We start from the raw sequence: 17,733 nt of genomic DNA, 5'->3' as shown, positions 1-17,733 counted from the left end.
TGCGGCATGGGCACCCAGTGGGGAGCCATGGGAGGGGTGAGAGTAGGAGAGGGGTAGGCAGGGAGGCCCCAGCTGGTTGGCTGGTGAGTTTGCTGGGACGTCCCATCCAGCACGGGCCAGGCTGGTAGCCGAGCCTGGGGAGCGGGGAGGGGCATGGCCCACGCTGCTCCGGGTGCCCCTTCTCTGCTCTGAGCCCAGGAGAGGCCGGTCCCCTATGAGGCTGTCAGACACCCATAGGGGTCCCAGGGTGAGTGCTCCGAGCTCTCACCTGAGGGCGGGAGATGTCCAGCCCTGGGCGCTTGGCAGTGCCCCGCTGCCATTTCCCCCCGCCCCCGCCCCTGCCTTTCCATCCCGCCACCCCCGTCTGCCCCCCCCTTAAGGGACTGGCAGTAAGGGGGGCTGCGGGTGTGTGGTGGGGTATGGGGGTGTAGGGTGTGGGGCTGTGGGTGTAGGGGTGCAGGTGCGGGGGCTGGTGGGCTGCAGGTGTGGGGCGTGGGTGTGGGCGCCTGGCCCTGTGCTGGCCGAGACCAGAGCGTCGCCCCGAGGCAGGCAGGGGCGCTGTGGGGACCTTACTTACCACATGGCGTGCATGTAGGTGGGGGGCAGGCGGGGACTGCTGACCGGCGTGCAGCTGTACGACCTCATGATTCTCTCTGCCAGCAGGAAGTTCCGGAACAGGCTGGCCACCAGCAGGTCCTGCCTGAAGAGCTTCTGGAAGAGATCTGGGGGGGGAGGGGGGAGGGGTGGCGACGTGTCCAGGCACCTGGGGCAGCTCTGTGCCACGGCTCAGACCCACCCGGACCCTCGCACGTGGCACCCCACCGCAGACGACAGACAGACAGACTCAGACAGGGACGCCCCTGCCCCCAGCTCACCCCGTGGCAGCACGTTCCAGGCGATGGTGTCCGTGATGGCCGTGAAGATCCAGTTCAGCTCGCCCAGGGGGGTCCTCCTGTCGTTCAGCCGCCCAGGGATCCTGCAGACGGGTGCAGGGGCTCAGGCTAGCTGCGGTTTCCGGGACTGTCAGGGTGCACTGCCCGACCCGGCACCCCCCACAATGCGTCCTCAGGCCAGTGCTCGGGCACTTGCAGCCAGCGCCCATCGCAGACCTGCGGCCACTTCAGTGAGGGCAGGAAACCCCCAACCCCTGCCCAGCCCCTCTCTGCGGCCCTCAGTGGTGTGGCTCCAGCCAGAGCTCCAGAGCTGGCCATCTCCCTGGCTACACGCTCCGGCCCCCCAGAGCAGGGCAGGGCTGTCCCCTGGGGAGGGAGGGGGCCAGTCACGCAGGTCTGCAGGAAGTTGATGCTGAGTGTCCCAGCTCTTACCCTGGTCACCGGCCTCCCCCGCTGCAAGCACACTGTCCCCGGCTGAATGGGAGCACTGCAGGGGGACAGCAGGGCGGACACTACTCCGGGTCACTGGCCACCCCCAGCCTTCCTCAGCACTGGGTACGACATGGACAGGGGCGCCCTCTGGCTAGCGGGTTCCTGAGATCCACCCCATCCCGACAAGCTCGGACCCTGTCTGCTCCGTCTCAGGCCAACTCTCAGCTGTGTCAAAGCCCAGCGGACTGAGGCCTTCAGTGGACACAGGGGACGTAAGGCCGCAGACACGTCCACACCGGGAGGGACACATGGGACATCCACGCCAGTGCCGGGACACGCGGCCCTCAGCACACCACGCAGGCTCCAGGCACAGGGGGCATCCCGACCTGCCCTCCCTCCCACGGTGCCCGGCAGGGGCTGTACAAGGTCCCAACCCCAGGACCTCCCAGGGGACAGTGACAAAGGTCCCCGTCATGCGGAGTGGCCGGGGGCCTGGAGCTCACCAGGGCCTGCGCCTGTCCCTGCCCCCGCCTGCCCAAGTCGCTCCCTGCGGTGAACAGGGATGGACCCTGGGACCCTGACAGCTTCTGGCACGGCCAAACTGAGGGATGGGAATGGCTGGCGGGGGTCCCGAAGTACCACACAAGCTCACGGGAGGGGCGTGGCATCAGGGCCCCCGGAATCAGCACGCCCTGTCAGTCAGCTCAGGAAACTGCCAGAAAGGAGGGCACTGGGACTCCCTGAGCTCAGCAAGACGGAGGCGGGAGGGGGAGGGCAGGGAGGGCAGGGAGGAGGTTAAGAGGGGGAGGGGGAGGGGAGGGAGGAGGGGAGAGGCAAGAAGGGAGGGCCAGGGGCTCTGGGGCACAGCCTGCCTCCAGACAGCCCTGCACCCCTCAGCCCCGAGGGGAGGGCTGGAGCTGGAGCCCTCCTGGGCCTGCGCAGTGCAGGGATGGGTGCTGCCGTGCGGGTGGCTCACTGTCCCTGCAATCGTCTCTCAGGGCTCACAGGCTTGAGAGTCACTCCCGCCAGTGACGGGCATTCCTGAGTCACTGCCAGCCACACTCCAGCCACATCAGGCCCCGCCATGCCTGCCTGACCCCGGAGCCGGTGACCATGTGCCCCCCTCCCCCACCAGGGCACTCTCTCCCCAGTGCTCCCAGACACAGGCCGCCCGGTGCGGGCCCTGAGCAGCGCTTGGGAGGGAGCGATCCTGGCGCCTGAGAGCCGAGAGCCGCCTCACGCCCGGCACACGACCTGTTCTCAGGGCTCACTGGGGACCCTCATATTTCTATAGCCGTTAAGCGTTTCATTACTTTGTTTCAATCTGAAAAATGCGCCTTAATTTCCAAGCCCGGGTCTCAGCGCCTGGCGGACGTGGCCCATCCGTTAGCCGTGCTCAGATCATTAGAGACAGCCGCCACGAGAGCTGCTTAATCATGGGACAGACTCCTTTCCGCTAAGCTTGGAGTGAGCCTGCACCCCGCCCGGCCTGCCCGCAGGGACGCGCAGACACTGCTGGGCTGTGGGACAACTCGGGCTGAGACCGATGGCCAGCTGCACCCTCCCGGGAGGTGACCACATGGGGCAGGGTCAGGAATCAGGCCCCAGGCCACGGGTCCTGCAACATCCCTTGGTTTCTCCAGGCCCCTCCCACCCACAGCCTGGGAAAGCCCTGGGCCCCGGGTGGCCTGACCCTCTGCACACACCCACAAATCAGGGGGCGCCCAAAGGCCGTTTCCTCTTGGCCTCCCTCAGAATTGTGCAGGGTTGGCGGGGGCTTGGGCTAGTTGGGACCCCAGCTGTGCTCACCACACATGGGGGTGTCCTTGTTCTGTCAAAGCTCACAGCCCCACCCGGGACCCAGCACCTTCCTCCATCCCTGCAGTCACAGGCCAGAGCCTGGGGAGACAGTACCAGCGGTGGCACCTGGAATCCCAAAACGACACCTGAGGGGACGGCGGGTGTGTGGGCAGAGTGCTAGGAAGTGGCCTGTGTGCTGTGTCCGGCCGTGCGTGGGGCTCAGGGGCCCTTCCCGGTCCCCAGGGATGTGTTCATTGGCCACTGTCCTGCCCCTGTGTCCCCAGAAGGGGGAGGTGGCTGGGCCCTGTGAGCCCCGGAGGGTGATGGGCTTCCCAGGACACCGGCCCAGCGCCAGCCTCTGCCAGCTCCACCCCAGCGACACCAAGGCGCAGAGCCAGGCTCTTGCGCTGGCCACAGGCACCCCACCACCTTCCACCTGGAGCTGTGACTTGAGCTGCTGAGCCCTGTGTGGTGTGGGGCTCCAGGCTCTGTGCTCGGGGGTACCCGGTGGTGCCCTGGCGCCAGCCCCGCCCGTCATTGCTTCTGCTTTCCTCTAGGTGTAGTCAGGCACGGATTGGGAGAAAAGGGCTTCAGCTCACTAGGCAGTTGACTCAGAGCAAACGGTCAGGCCAGGACACGCCACAATGCACCCATAGCACAGACCAACAGAGCCAGTGACCAGGGCGGGGGCCTGCAGGGTTCACAGACACGCGGTACTCACTTCTCTATCAGGTCCAGGGTCACGCCAGGCACCAGGCTCACGCACTTCTGCATGCAGAACCTGGAAGAGATGAGCGGGTCAGCCCAGTGGGGCTCGGCACGGCCAATGCGCAGGTCCAACCCAGCGCACAGCTGGCTCGGCCTCGGCACGGTGCACCAGGGTGAGGAAGCACCTGGACCACTCTCTGCTGCCCAGCAATAGCTCTGACAGTCACTCACGAGAAGCAGACAGAAGAGGATGAGCCCTCAAGAGGGGGACAGATGCAGGCTGGCCACACCCAGGACCCTCTCCTGCCCCAGGGCACTGCTCACTCCCGCTGGCCCACCAAGCCCACTTGCTCTGCGGCAGAGGACAGTGGGGTCTCTGGGCTCGTCCACGGCCCGGAATGAAATGAACAGTTTGGAAAACCTGATCCACCTGCCGAGCCCGGGCAGTGGCCGTCCGGGATCTGCGGGGCTGAGCTGGCCTTCTGGCATGCAGCTGGCCCCGGGTCCACCCCGCCAGGAGGACTGGCCTTATCTCCCACACACGACTGTTTCCTGGCTAACGGTCTGTGGGCGGCATTCCTGGCCGCTCGCCTCAGCCCCAAGCCTTGTGGCCTCCCTCCCTCACGTGGAGTCGGGGCACCTGGGACGGCTCTGCACGTTCCTGACATCTCGCGTTGACTTGATGAAAGTAGAGGGAGGAATGGAAACGTCCTGGAGAGCTGCTCAGCCACGTGCAAATGAGGGCTGCTGTGGGGGTTCTGCCTGCCACCAGACAGAGCACCCTGCTGGCAAACCCGGACACACATACACCTGCACACATGTGCACGCACACACGTCTGCACACAACTGCACTTATACACACGCACACACACTCATATACATGCACACACTCTCACATGCACATTCGTGTCCCCACGAATAAGAGGGGAATGTGCTTGGCTGTGGTGACCATCAGCCCTGGGACGTATGCTGAGCTGAGCACGAGGGGCCCCCAGCTCTGTCCCTGTTACTGGGGTGGGGGACCCAGCGCAGGTTTCTGTCCAGGCAGTAAGCTGTCCCTGACTGGGGGCACTCAGGCACTGTGGCCATGGAGAGAAAGCACAAGAGGGGGCTTCAGTGGGCCGCGCTCAAGGGGGCGGGCCCGGGGGAAGCCCCTCGGCAATGGAGCCACAGTGTGAGAGCTGCAGAGACGGAGAGGGGCGGCCCGGGGCTGGCGGTGCTGATGGCGCGAGTCTGAGCCAGGCACGAAGGACCTGTCATTTCACGGAGACTAGAGACCCAAGGGGAAAGCAAGAGAGACGAGGGGCAGGAAGCCCCCTGCGCCCCAGGGCCTGACTCCAGCTGGCACCAGGCCTGGTGGGGGCTTTAATGGCTCCTTTGTGGGGGCAATAAACGCACCCTCGGAAGCCCCCTCCTCCAGACACTACTCCCTACCCAGCAGCAGACAGGCCCCCAGAGCTCCAGAAGCTGGCCTGAGCGCCGCGGGTGTGGCCCCGAGCCCGGAGTCCCCTGCGTCACGCTGTTTGGGTTCGTGGTAACCTGGGAAACTCCTTCTGGAACACCTGAAGCTGTGAATGACTTAGCAGCGCCAAGACGACTGGCTGGAGGGCCTCTACTGGGCCAGCGCTGGGAGCGGCTTCCCTGGTGATGGACCCGAGGCCAGAACGGGCGGCCTGGGCCACGGGGGGGGGGGGGGGGGGGGGGGAGGGGGAGGGGGGTGTCAGGAATTTTTGTCCCCTCCCATGGGACCCTGGCCCTTCTCCAGGGAGGGACGCGGCTGTGCAACACACAGCTGGGAACACGCCTGGCAGCACAGCCCACAGCCCCAAGCAGTTGCATTTGCTCTGTCTCAAGACAAGCCTGGGTGGGGAGAGGCGGGTGGTCCTCTGTGCAGTCTCTGACGCCCCTGGCGCAGCCTGAGGCTGGTGCTTTCCAGGCCAGCACTAATTCTCACCTGCCTCTAAAAATAGGGTCCTGGTGTTGGATCCCGCGTAAGAGCAGAGCGGGCCGGCGGAAGTGCGGGCGGCTGACAGCTGACAGCCCAGGAGGGCCACCGCGATGGGCCCCCACCGGGGCACTGAAATTAGCTGCTCTAGAGGGCAACGTGCTTCCTGGCACGGCTGCGCCCGGCGTGAGTCTCAGCACAAATGTGGGTTTTAGTCGCTATTTCAAGGGCAACAGAAACAAACGCTGCCGTCTGTACCCAAGCAGGATCTATGGGACGGTGGCAACAGGCTCGGGAAGCTCGTCACGCCAGCCCAGATGCGGCAGAGGGAACCCGAGCGAGTGGTGCTCCCACAGGCACCGACAGGAATGATCCCGACTAGCGAGCAGCCCGAATGCCCCAGGCGGCCCCAAACAACAAAGACACCAAATGAAAGCTCCAGACGCCAGAGAAACGGCCGTGGGAAGGTGCAGAGGGGGCACTGAGCCTGCTAGGGACCCCGAGCTGGCCTCTCGTGTTGGGGCGCTCTGCCCTTTAGGGGCTGGACCCCCTCGCCGTCACATCTTTGCTTCTCGGCTCTACTCTCCGTCCACGTTTGGGCTTGGCCACCCCCTGCTGGACTCCGGGGACATCTATGTGTCCACTTGGTCACTTGCACCCCAGTCTCCTGGGTCCCAGTCCCTGCTCTTCCTCTGGTCCCGAATGAGGAACCTAAGTGGTCTGGTGGTCCTGAGACACATGCGTGGCTGTTCCTGGACGGCCACCACGCCCCCATGCCACCCGGGCTGTGTGGGGGCTGCTGGGCCCTGTTCCGTCTGTCAGAGCAGGTCACACAGTGGCGTCTCCTGGGGCGAGCAGCTGGGGGAGGGGAGGCGGTGCGAGGGCAGGACGCCCCATCTCCCCATGCCAGCACTCACCAGCGCAGGGCGATCTTGATGGGGGTGGTCAGGCACGAGGTGAAGAGGTCGGCGGGGAGGTCGGGGATCATGGGCAGGAGCTCGTTGGCCTCGCAGGCGGCCAGCTGGATGCAGTTCTTCATGGATGGCGGCAGGGGCATCTGGGCCAGTGGGTGGTTGGGATTGATGGCCGCCACCTGAGGGCAGGGAGAGCCGAGCATGACTGGCCAGCAGAGCCGCGGCCTGGGCTCAGCCCTGGGACCCGGGCCGAGTCCACCCCCACTGCTGCGTCTGCACGTGCTGGACCGCAGGGTGTGATAGTTCCTCGTCTGCGCGCAAGAGGGCACGAGCCAGACCCACCCAGCAGAAGCAGATGCAAACCCGGGGATACATCCTGTCCTAGGCTCAGAGGTGTGGTGGGGGGTACTCGGGGGGCACAGTGGGGGCACCAGGGCTCAAGTCGGCCACACATTCACTGCCTTGCCAGGTCCAGGACTTTGTCTGTGAGGAAGAACTGGGCTGTGAAGGGGGAAACCGTGTCTCGGCCGGCTGCCAGAGGGCCGGGAGCAAAGCACTGCACACCCCTGGGGGACAGACGACGGTGCTCAGGCCCGGCCCTCACTGGCACCATCCTAGGTGACCAGGGCGCCTGTTCCTGTACCCCCCGACAGGGCGGTGGGCTATGAGGTTCGCCAAGCACACGGGACCTGCAGGGCTGAGGTGGAACCCCCACGCCGTCCTGTGCTGGACACACCAGGGGCCCCTGGTGAGTCAGGGACAGCCTGACGCCATAGCACGTGGGCCCGGCCACTTCCCTGGCACCACCTGGCCCTGAGCACTGCCAGGAGAGGCGGCGCCCGGCACCCCCCAGGGTTGGCCCCGGCACACAGGAATGAGAATGAGGCAGCAGAGAAGCGGCGGGCGTGACTCTGGGGGTGCCCAGAAACGTGCTCATCTTTCTGAGCCCACAAGAACCTTCTGGAAGGTTGGGCAGGATCCAGAGACGACCTCAGCACTGCCCGTGGCCAGCAGAGCCAGCACAGACCATCTGCTGCTGAACAACCGAGCCCAGAGCTGCTGGTGAGGACCCCCGCAGACCCCGCCCCCTCCCCCGGCCCCCTCAGACGCCGCCCGCCCCCCTCCGGAGCCCACCCGCCTCTCAGACGCCACCCTCTGGGGCTCACAGCAGTGAGGCCTGGCCAGGGTGGGCTCGCATCAGACTCTGCGAGCACCTCCCACTGTGCCCGGCCTCACCCCACAGCGGTCACTGCCGAACTGGCCCCATCCCGGGTCCTGGGGTGGGAGGGACACGAAGTGCCACCGAGGACACCCTCGGCACGGACCCCCGCAGGGCAGGCCCCGCTGGACTGGCCCCTCCCGCTTGCGCCCCTGCACTCAGGTCACTCCCAGGCGGCTCGGGGTGCAGGGACAGGGACCCCGCAGCCCCTGTCGGACGCCCCTTCTCTGGCTGCGACCGGGGGACAGCTGCGGTTTCCTGCTGCGTCCCCTCCCGTGTCAGGACAACATGGGAGTTTCCTCAGCTGCTTCCTCCTTACGCTGACAGCACAGGGGCCATAGCTCGGGGGATGGGAGGGGGGAGGCGCTGGGAGCTGGCGGGTGCCTCCCCCCTTCCCTGCTGTGCAAAGTGGCGAGCTGGCCCGAGGCCGTCACTGAGGCTGTCAGTGAGGCTGCAGGATGGGCACAGGATACTGTCCACGCCCTGCTAGGGGCTCCCACACTCCTGGCACCTCAGAAGCCGCCCTGGCCACCTCTGACCTCTGACCTGACCACTTCATGCACGGTGGCCCTTCACCCTCAGCCTGCGTGGGGGCCTCCGGGGTTGGGCAGGGCCGTGGCCCGGGCAGGGACGCTGCCTTGTCAGCAGCCGTCCTGGCGGCTGCTTCTAGGAGCCCCGGTGGCCCTGCACACCCATCCCCTTGGATTCGCGCTCAGTGGCCCGTGATGGGCTTCACGGGCTCAGGTGGTGGCATTTCTCCCTCAGACATTGGGGGGACGGGAAGAGGCGCTTGGTGCCAGGATGCAAACTCTGGTGTCAGGGCCCCAGAGCAGGGCCGAGGCCCGTCTGGCCGCCAGCCGCCGCTCACGCGCCCTCCCCTGCGCCGGCTCAAAGGGGGCAGCGTTTCTCACCAGTGACGCGCGCGTGGCTCAGCGCTCCCTGGGGGACGCTGCCCAGATGAATGAACCCGATTTTATCGCTTTAATTTCCGCTGTTTATGCAAGACACCAGCTGTACAACAGCCAGGAACAGTGAGCGAGCTGGGAAGCACAAGACAGTCACCTGCCCCGTGATGAGAAGGCTGCAGACAAGAGGCAGAGCTGGTCTCAAGGAGGTCCGGTCGTGGGCAGGGCTGTCCTGCCACTGCTCCACGCCTGCATCAGGACCAGCCAGCCCTGGTGTCCCTGAGATGGAGGGAAGAGGTCGACATCTACAGCCTCCAGAAACACAGGCACACGGACCCAGGGAGGCGTAGACCCAGGCTGGGTGGGGCCAGGAGGGCGCCAGGTTCCACCGCTGAGGTTCCAGCAGGCATAAACCCGGGAGGCTTAGGTTGGAGCCTGCCAGAGTTATTTCCAAGCACAGAGCCAGGAGAAGCCCCTAAGCCAGCAGGTGTGGCCCCAACCACTAGCAACACAAAAGGGTTTTTGTGAAGTTCCCTGACAGGGAGTGTGCCCCACCCTAGGTGCTCTGGATCGCAGTGCTTGTCAGGAACCCCTTCTGTTGACAGAGACCCCAGTGAGGTGCTGACAGCAAGGCCTGGCCCTCTGTCCCGACCAGGGCACCCAGCACGGTGCTTTGGACGCAGCGGATACCCTGTGTCTTCTGACCCCACGGCTGACCATCAGGGCAGAGGCTGGGGCTCCTTCAGTCCCGCGCAGCATCACTCAGCCGACAGCACTGCCACCTGGCCGGCTCTCGGCCGCCTGCCCTCACCTCCAGCTCCTGCTCCCTCTGCAGCGCGAACTGTTTGAAGGACTTGACGATGAGGCCGGCGTTGGAGCAGTCGTACACGAAGATGGACGGGCTGCCCATCCAGGTCTGCAGGTCATAGATGGACAGCGGGATGTACTGCGTGTAGTTCTGCAAGACAAAGGCCAGGCTGCTCAGCCCTGAGGGGGCCACGATCTCCGGAGCCCCTCGGCCGCTGCGAGTGTTGGAGTGGATGCTGGACTCCGAGCACTGGGGAGCAGCCCGGCCTTGAGTCTCCTGTGCAGGGGCGGCCCCCCCCCCCCCGATTTTTCCCCAGGAGGGCACCAAACTGCCGCCCACCTCTCTAGAGGGCACCAGCGTCCAGCGCCCAGCGCCCAGACATGGGGACAGCCTCAGAGATGCTCCGAGGGCAGAGGGACCCACAGAGCCGGGACGGGCGGCTAGATGGGGAGGTGGGGAGTGGCGGGGGGGGGGGGTGCGGAGGCTAGACCGAGGTTGGGCTAGAATTGGGGCTAGGAGCGGGGGCAGCTCTGGCACCCGCAGCGAGTCGGACCCTGCTTCTCACACAGGGCCATGAGCTGGCAGGGATCTCAGAACTCAACACGAAGGCTGCAGAGACCACCTTAAGCTGTTGCAGAAAGCATGTGTCGGGCAGACACCTACATCATCTACGTGCCTGCCTGGGGCCCAGCACCAGCTCCCGAGAAGCCGGTGGCCCGGGGCAGGGTGAAGGGGGTGCCGGCAAGGGGCAGGAACCGCAGGGAGCACAAAGTAGACGGAAGCAGGACAGGTGAAGCCCAAGGCTACCGCCATACGCACAGCCAAGCCTTCGGTGCCAGCACTGGAGGGCTCGTGCTGGCGCGTGTGGGTTCAGTGTGGGCATGACGTAAGTGGATGCCAAAGATCTGCCCGTGGCCTGCCCCCGCCCCTCGGGACCTCACTGAGATCCAGGTGGCCCCCGAGCCCGACAGAACCGCACCAGGGCTTCTCATGTGGCATCTGATGAGTGGATCCTAAAGTTGGTGCAGATGAGGGAAAAAAAAATTAATGAAGAATAATGAGCAGCCCAGCAGTGAGGACCCTAAACACGCAATAAATCTACGGTAATTACAGAGCGGCACTGGGAGGCCAGGACAGTCGGCTGAGAACATCCAGAAATAGAGCCACATATATAATTGTAATGAAGGTGGCATTTGCGCTCTGTGAGCAAAGTGATTCTGCAAAATCAAACCATCCAATACTGCCACCCCGGACGCCAGCCTGGGACATGGGCGGGACCACGACACAGACGCACGCTTCCCAAGGCGCCCACAGAACTCAGGCACCTCGAAAGAGATCCAACGGCAAACACCACGGAACCCCGGTCAAAATGAAATAACTCCAGAATAAAATAGTAAATACATATGCAGATTTGTATTTAAGTTATGTGTGTGTGTGTGGACAAGCTGCTGTCTGTTTTTTAACAGAAAAATGGGAAGCAATATATAAAAAGGCAAAAGACACAGGCAACTCAGTCTACAGGCGAGCAGGAATCATGCAGAGACGCTTGTGTTCTGTGTGAGGGGGCGGGCTCACAGGTGGCCATGCTCAGGGATCACTCCTGGCAGACTCGGGGTCCATATGGAATGCTGGGGATCAGACCCGGGTCCATCAAGTGCAAGGCAAGAGCCCTCCCTGCTTACTAGAGCTCCAGCACCAAAACATTCATATTCTGATTTAACTATAAAAAGTTTCTTTCCTTAAAAAAAAAAAAACAACCCTTCATTCTTATTGTGGCATCATGCTTTAAAATAGAATCGAAGTAGGGTTTTGAGAGGTGCAGAGCACAGCACCAATCCTGGTGCTGGTGATTGATGCCAGGACGCCCACAGGCCCACGGCCCCGGCATCTCTCGGCCGTCCCAGGTCAGCAGAAACCAAGTTTCAATGAGAATCTTTCCTCCCTCCCTCCCTCCCTCCCTCCCTCCTTCCTTCCTTCCTGCTTTCCCTCCCATTAGCCACCCAACCACACCCCGTCAGCCACGCAAAGTGGAAGGAGGCCGGAAGAGGACGCCCCTGGTGACCAGGGAGTGACCAAAGGGCACGCGGCTGCTGCTGGGTTGTGCACAGAGCCTGTGGGACAGGCTCTCAGAAGCGCCTGCCGTGTCCACCGCAGAACAGATGGGACCCTACCCCAGCCCCCGCTCAGGTGGGGCCATTTCCCAGGTGCTGCTTGTGCTGTGTGTGAGAACAGCCGGACGGACACGCCTGGGCAGCCTGTGCCAGCACGCGGGGACAGCAGGGGACGGGGGGGGACAGCAGGGGACAGGGGGGCACAGTGGTGGCAGTAGGGCAGGGCTGGACTTCCGAGCAGGGGCCTGTGGGGCCTGAGGCGCCCCTGGGGGTCCCGCACCACGTGCGGCCCCTCCACCCCCACAGGGGACAGGACGCTTCCTCGTGCCCCGCCCTCCGTCCCAGAAAGCCAGTCAAGGCCGCGTTTCCATTCCAGGCAAGAGGAGAAATGGGTTTCGGATAATTTATTCATTACAGCCCACTTCATCTGTCAGGCTCTATTCAACATCAAGAACAAGGTCCCAGCGCCCCGCTCATCCCAGGGGGCCGAGCACACGGCGGAGCTGGAGGGGCCGCGCCGGGTACCTGGCAAAGGCACCGCAAGGGCCGGGCCCCACACAAGCCCCGAGCCCCTCACCGCCCCCCGAGCCCCTGGCCCTCCCAATACACCCCACCCAGCCAGTGCAGATGGCTGAGACTGCCCCCTGGCGTGGTCACGTGCTGTTCTATAGTCTGGCCCGAGCCACCCTCCTGCCCCGCGCAGGCCCCGAGGGGCGTCCTGACCCAGGGACAGGGTCCCAGTGGTGTTCAGGGGTCTCTCTCTCCTGGTGATCTCGGGGTACCAGCTGGGACCCAGCTGCACTGTCCTATGGCTCTCAGGAGGGACCGCTTGTGTCTCGCTCCGGCTCAGCGCCCAGCGTACGCGGGCTCTAGGGGGACCGAAGCGGCCCTGAGAGGCGCTGTTATCAGGAGTTGCTGGTACTTCCCTGAAGCGCTGTCCCGCCCGGCCCTCAGCTGCAGTGAGAGAGAGGAGTGACCGGTGGGGATGGCAGGCCGGGCCGGGTGCGGGACAGGTCTCACAGGCTGCTGGGTGAGGCGCGTGCGCAGCCCCCATCTGGGGGTTTCTGTGGACTCTGGCCAAGGAGGAAGCGGACAGGAGCTGTGCTCTGCTCTGGGGGCAGCGGGGAAGCCATGGCTGGGAGGGGGCAGCCCGTCCAGATGCCTTTGTAACCGTCCCTGAGGCCCGGGGAGGCCGGGGGCAGACGTGGGGACAGCAGGGCGGGGCAGAGGACGCAGGGATGCGCGCCCTGCCCCTTCCACAGAGCCCAGCCGTCGAGGTCATGGACACTATTGGAACTGCCTCCTGGCAGCTGCTCGCACACCTGGGGGAGCCTGTGGGGAAGAGACAGAGACACGACGGCGAGACCCTGGGCCACAGGCAGCCGTAGGACGCAGCAGACTCGCCGCCCGGAGTGGCCCTCGCCTGTCGCCCTGAGGCCGAGCGCGTAGAAAGCCCCCGCGGAAGTGACAGGTCACCAACGGCGCTGACCGCACCGTCCCCCCAAGACTGGGACGGCTCCGCGGATCTGGCAGCTGATGAAGCCCGGCCCTGCTCTGGCTTCCGTGACCGAAGCCTAGAGGTGTGACAGTCCTGGCAGAGCTGAATGACGATAGTAACGCCCACTTCGGCCTCTCGAAGCACTCACGCCCAGTGAGCGGACACGTGGGACACACGCACCAGCCTCTGGAGCCTGAGCGGGCAGGACGGCCGCCGGCCAGGGCCCACAGCTGGGCTCGCATGCTTCTGCACCTGGCCCCAGCCTGGTCCCCTCACCCAGTCGAGCCTCCTTTCAGCCACTTCAGTCCCCGAAGGCCCAGGGCCTCTGCAGCTCCCGCCTGCGTGCACACAAGGGTGTGCACGTGTGCTGGCGAACCTCGTGCTGCAGGCCGTAAACCTCATCTCAATTCACGGAGGCAGGTGACGATACTGGGTGGCTGGGCCCTGGCCTCCGCCTAGCTGCCCGCTGGACCACCCTGCGGCCCTGTGTGCCCATCGCTTCCCAGCCTGTGCCCGCGTCTCCACAGGAAGAGTCCCTGTGGGCTTTGGAGGGGGGGGATCCCGGGACTGCTCCAGAATCTCAGTGGGAAGCTCCAGGATGCCACGGGGGCAGGGGGAGGGGTGTCCCTGCCTACAGCTGTCACGCACTAAGCGAGAGACCCCAGCTCCGGGCTCTCTGGAAGCTTCTCCCGTGGGAGCCGGTGCCTGAGGCCTTCCTCATCAGCGTGCTGCCGTGGTGGACAGCTCGGGGCGGGGACAGCTCACACCTGACGGGCCTCAGACTCACACACACACATAGCTGGGCGTGTTTACACGCGTCGTGAGACCTGGAGCTCCTTCTTGGAGCGTCATGGCTGGATCTCGGAGAATGAGTCAGGGCCGTCTTCCTGCTCCCAGCTCTGACAGACCAGGAAACGCCGCTCCCTCGTCAGGCCGGGTTCCTCCGCCCGCAAGGCTTTCCATTCCGGAAGGTCATGAATTTTTTATCCGATTTCTGTAATAAGTGACTCCAGCTCTCCCAGGCTGAGGGATGGTGTCTTTCAGGAACTGTCCGTCCCTCGCTTCCCCATACCTGGAGGCAGAGAGCGGCCAGCGGTGGGCATGGTGGGAAATGATTCAGAGGGTGACCGAGCACCCGGGGGGGCTCTCGGCAGGTGTGGGCTGGCCCCCACCTCAGCCCAGGCCGTGGGCCCCCTCCGTCCTCCCCAGCGGCTGACTGTTTATTCATTTCACAGACCTTCGCCAAAAACCAGCTTATGTTTTCATTGATTTTTCTCTTTCGACTTCCGCTTTCCAATTTCACTAATTTCTACTCTAATTTGTATTCTCTCTCCACCTGATTTTTTTTTTTTTTTTGCTTTTTGGGTCACACCCAGAGATGCACAGGGGCTACTCCTGACTCTGCGCTCAGGAATTACCCCTGGCGGTGCTCAGGGGACTATATGGGTTGCTGGGAATCGAACCCGGGTCGGCCACATGCAAGGCTAATGCCCTACCCACTGTGCTATTGCTCCAGCCCCCTCCACCTGATTTTTAATCAGTTCCTACCTACTTTCTGCAGGAAGAAACTTAAATTGTTGATTTTAAAGCTTTTCTTTCCTTGGGCTGAGCGATAGCACAACGGGTAGGGCGTTTGCCTTGTACGTGGCCGACCCAGGTTCAATCCTCCGCATCCCATATGGTCCCCCAGCACCACCAGGAGTAATTCCTGAGTGAAGAGTCAGGAGTAATCCCTGAGAATCACTGGGTGAGACTCAAAAAAGCAAAATAAATAAAGTTTTTCTTTTCTAATGCACATATTCAACTCCATAAAACTCAGTCTTGTCTCTGATGGAGCCCACAAACTTCATCAAATTGTGTTTTCATTTCCATTTCATTCAATGTTCTAAAACTTCTCTCGAGACAGTTCTTTGACTCATGTTATTTAGAAGCATGTCGTTTAAGCCCTATGGACCTGAGGATTTCCCAGCTGTCTATCTGTTGTTGATTCCTGGTTTGATTCCATTGTGAGTTTGCAGTACACACAGTGATTTCTGCGCTTTTAAAATTGTTCAGGTGTGCTTTCGGCCCCAAACAAGGTTTATCTTGACGAACACGTGCTTCATTTTACGAGTGTCAAAGCAAAAGAACTGTGGGCAGCTGCTGTGATCCAATGGTTTTGCACTTAGAAAAACGGTGGCCCATGCCTGGGTACTCAAAAGAAAGATCAGTCATTGGAGAGTCCGAGCAGAAAGGCCCCTGGAGACAAGCAGGTGGACAGAGGTCTGTGGGGACTCGCTGGCATGGCCGCACCTCACAGTCCAGGACCTTGGCGTCCTCCAGGCGGTCGCTGGCAGAGGCGGGGGAGAGGCGTGCCGGAGGGCCCCGGGCTGCCTGCTCGCTGGAGGTGAGCCCGGCTCGGTGCACGAAGGAGCTACTCAGATTCCCGGCTATTCCGGTCACTTCTCCAAGTTCTATTTTAAGGCCCCTTTCCATCTAAAAGTGTTACATTGGTTGGCTTCAAACTACTGACATTTCCTCGAGTTTCTATTTTTAAAACTAGGGGCCAATCTGAGTGGCTCTCGGCTGGGGGGCGGCAGGGGCGGGACACCAAGTCAGGACATGGATCTCTGGGGTCCTGAAGTAACCCCCACTCCAGCGCTGAGGGCTCTGCAGAGCCCTGCCCGCCCGCCCTTCACCAGCCTGGGCTGGCCTGGTCACTCTGAGCCCCGGCCTGGTCACTGGGCTTCCCCGTGCCCTCCACCAGCCCCGGGACCGGCCACTCTGAGCCCACCCTGCCCCCATCAGCCCGTGTCCAGCCAGCCTCCCTTCCCGAGTGCTGGTGGAGTCGCACGCTCTGCAGGGCTTCATCTGTCTGGCTTGTCAATTTTATTGATCTTTTCAAGAAAACAAATTTCAGCTGTTACCTCCCTCTCCTGCTTACTTCCCATTCTGCTGAGTTCTGCTCCCGTTTCTTTCCTTAAAGCATTGCTGTAACCTACCCTATAAATCCCAACAAGGCATGATTTCATTATTGCTTCGTCTGAATTATTTATAGTTCCCCCTGAGTACCTTTTGACACGTGTGTCTGAGGACTTCCGGATATGCCACAACGGCAGCACCGTGAACACAGCGCAGTCTCCAGCCTTCCAACTTTACTGAGGCATTTTTATCGTTTTTATTTTATTTACTTTCAGTTCTGGACTACACCCTCCAGTCTCCGGGTCTGAGTCTCAGCTCTGTGCTCGAGAGACGATGCGGTGCCAAGGACTGAAGCTGGACCCCTGCGTGGACCTCTACGACCCAGTACAGGGTCTAACTCTGCCTGCAGACACGGATTCTAGAGGTGTAGGGTGGAGAGTTCTAGCAATGCCAATGATTACAGTATTGCTCCGGTCTTCTATGGAAATACTGACATTTTTTGTTGTTGTTGTTAGAAAAAAATTGAAACAAATATGCCTAGAGTTTTCCTGTGTTTTCACAGATCGTTTTGTCTGTCGTTACTGGTGTCGGCTTTTAGTTTGGCTTGGTTTGGTTTGGTTTGTTTTGGTTTGCTTTGGGGGACAGTCCTGGCTGTGCTCAGGGTTCACTCCTAACGGTGCTCTGGGGACCATCTAGGGTGCCAGGGATCAAACCAGGGTTGTCTTGTGCACAAGGCAAGGGCCCTCGCCATGCTGCCCCTCCGGCCATACGTGAACCATCACAACAAAAGGGCGGGCGAATCTCCAGCGAGCCAGGAAGGACCTGCGTCTGTCCTGTCCAGCCGCTCCTGCACCGGAGCCCAGGGGAGGGCTTCCTGTTTGGCCGCCCAGAGGCACCTGGCTCCCCAGGGGTCAGGAGCAGCACCTGCTCGGGGCCAGCCCAGGCAGCTCCGGGGACCTCCGGGAGCCCCAGGGCCCCAGTACCAGGCCGCAGCGCACGGCACTAGCAGGAAAGTCCCACTCAGCAAGCACCAGTGGCATGGGAAACGGAGCTGCACGCCGATCTGCCAGAGGGGACGTCAACAGGGAACAGGACGGAGCATTCCCAGAGCCTCGTCCTGGGAGCGGCAGCCGCAAAGGCGCCACACGCACAGCACCACAGAGAGGACCAGCACGGTGAGTGGGAAGGACACGTGCGGCCTCCCCAGGGGACCCGGGAGCATGATTGCTCGGCAGGGACCCCACGAGGGTGTGCCGGGAAACACAGGAGCCTGGAGGCCAGACACGCGCATCCCTGGGTGCCCACGTTGGTGGTGGTGGTGGGGGGAACAGGGGAGGGGCAGTCTGGGTGGGTGTGTGGGGGTGGGAAGATCGTGGGCAAGAACAGGCGGGGACAGTGACACGCTCACAGAAACGCCAGCATGGACAGAGGGGAGGGACAAGGAGACAGAAGGACGAGGACGCGGACACGCACCAGGCCAGCGAGGCCAGCACCACAGGTGCCTGGAGCCGACACACACCCGTGTCCTGCAGCACAAGGGCAGCCTCGGGGTCCGGGCAGGGAAAGCCACATGTCCCAGCCCTCAGCAGCAGGAACTCG

At 62.9% G+C, this 17,733-nt stretch overlaps 1 protein-coding gene across 1 annotated transcript in view; it reads right to left on the bottom strand.

Annotated features, from left to right (window-relative positions):
* RPTOR (regulatory associated protein of MTOR complex 1) overlaps positions 1–17,733 on the bottom strand; it is a 61,862-nt gene that overhangs the window by 15,705 nt on the left and 28,424 nt on the right. The window contains exons 5-9 of the mRNA XM_056115756.1: positions 9,628–9,774; positions 6,696–6,871; positions 3,847–3,906; positions 876–976; positions 578–722 (exon numbers count right to left, since the gene is read on the bottom strand). Coding sequence (XP_055971731.1) covers positions 578–722; positions 876–976; positions 3,847–3,906; positions 6,696–6,871; positions 9,628–9,774 — 629 coding nt within the window. The remainder of the gene's footprint in view (positions 1–577; positions 723–875; positions 977–3,846; positions 3,907–6,695; positions 6,872–9,627; positions 9,775–17,733) is intronic.

This window comes from Sorex fumeus, unplaced genomic scaffold (assembly GCF_029834395.1).
Source record: "Sorex fumeus unplaced genomic scaffold, SorFum_2.1 ptg000029l, whole genome shotgun sequence".
NCBI lineage: Eukaryota > Metazoa > Chordata > Mammalia > Eulipotyphla > Soricidae > Sorex > Sorex fumeus.
Note: the sequence above shows the minus strand (reverse complement) of the source record. Positions and strands in the feature narration are given on the sequence as shown.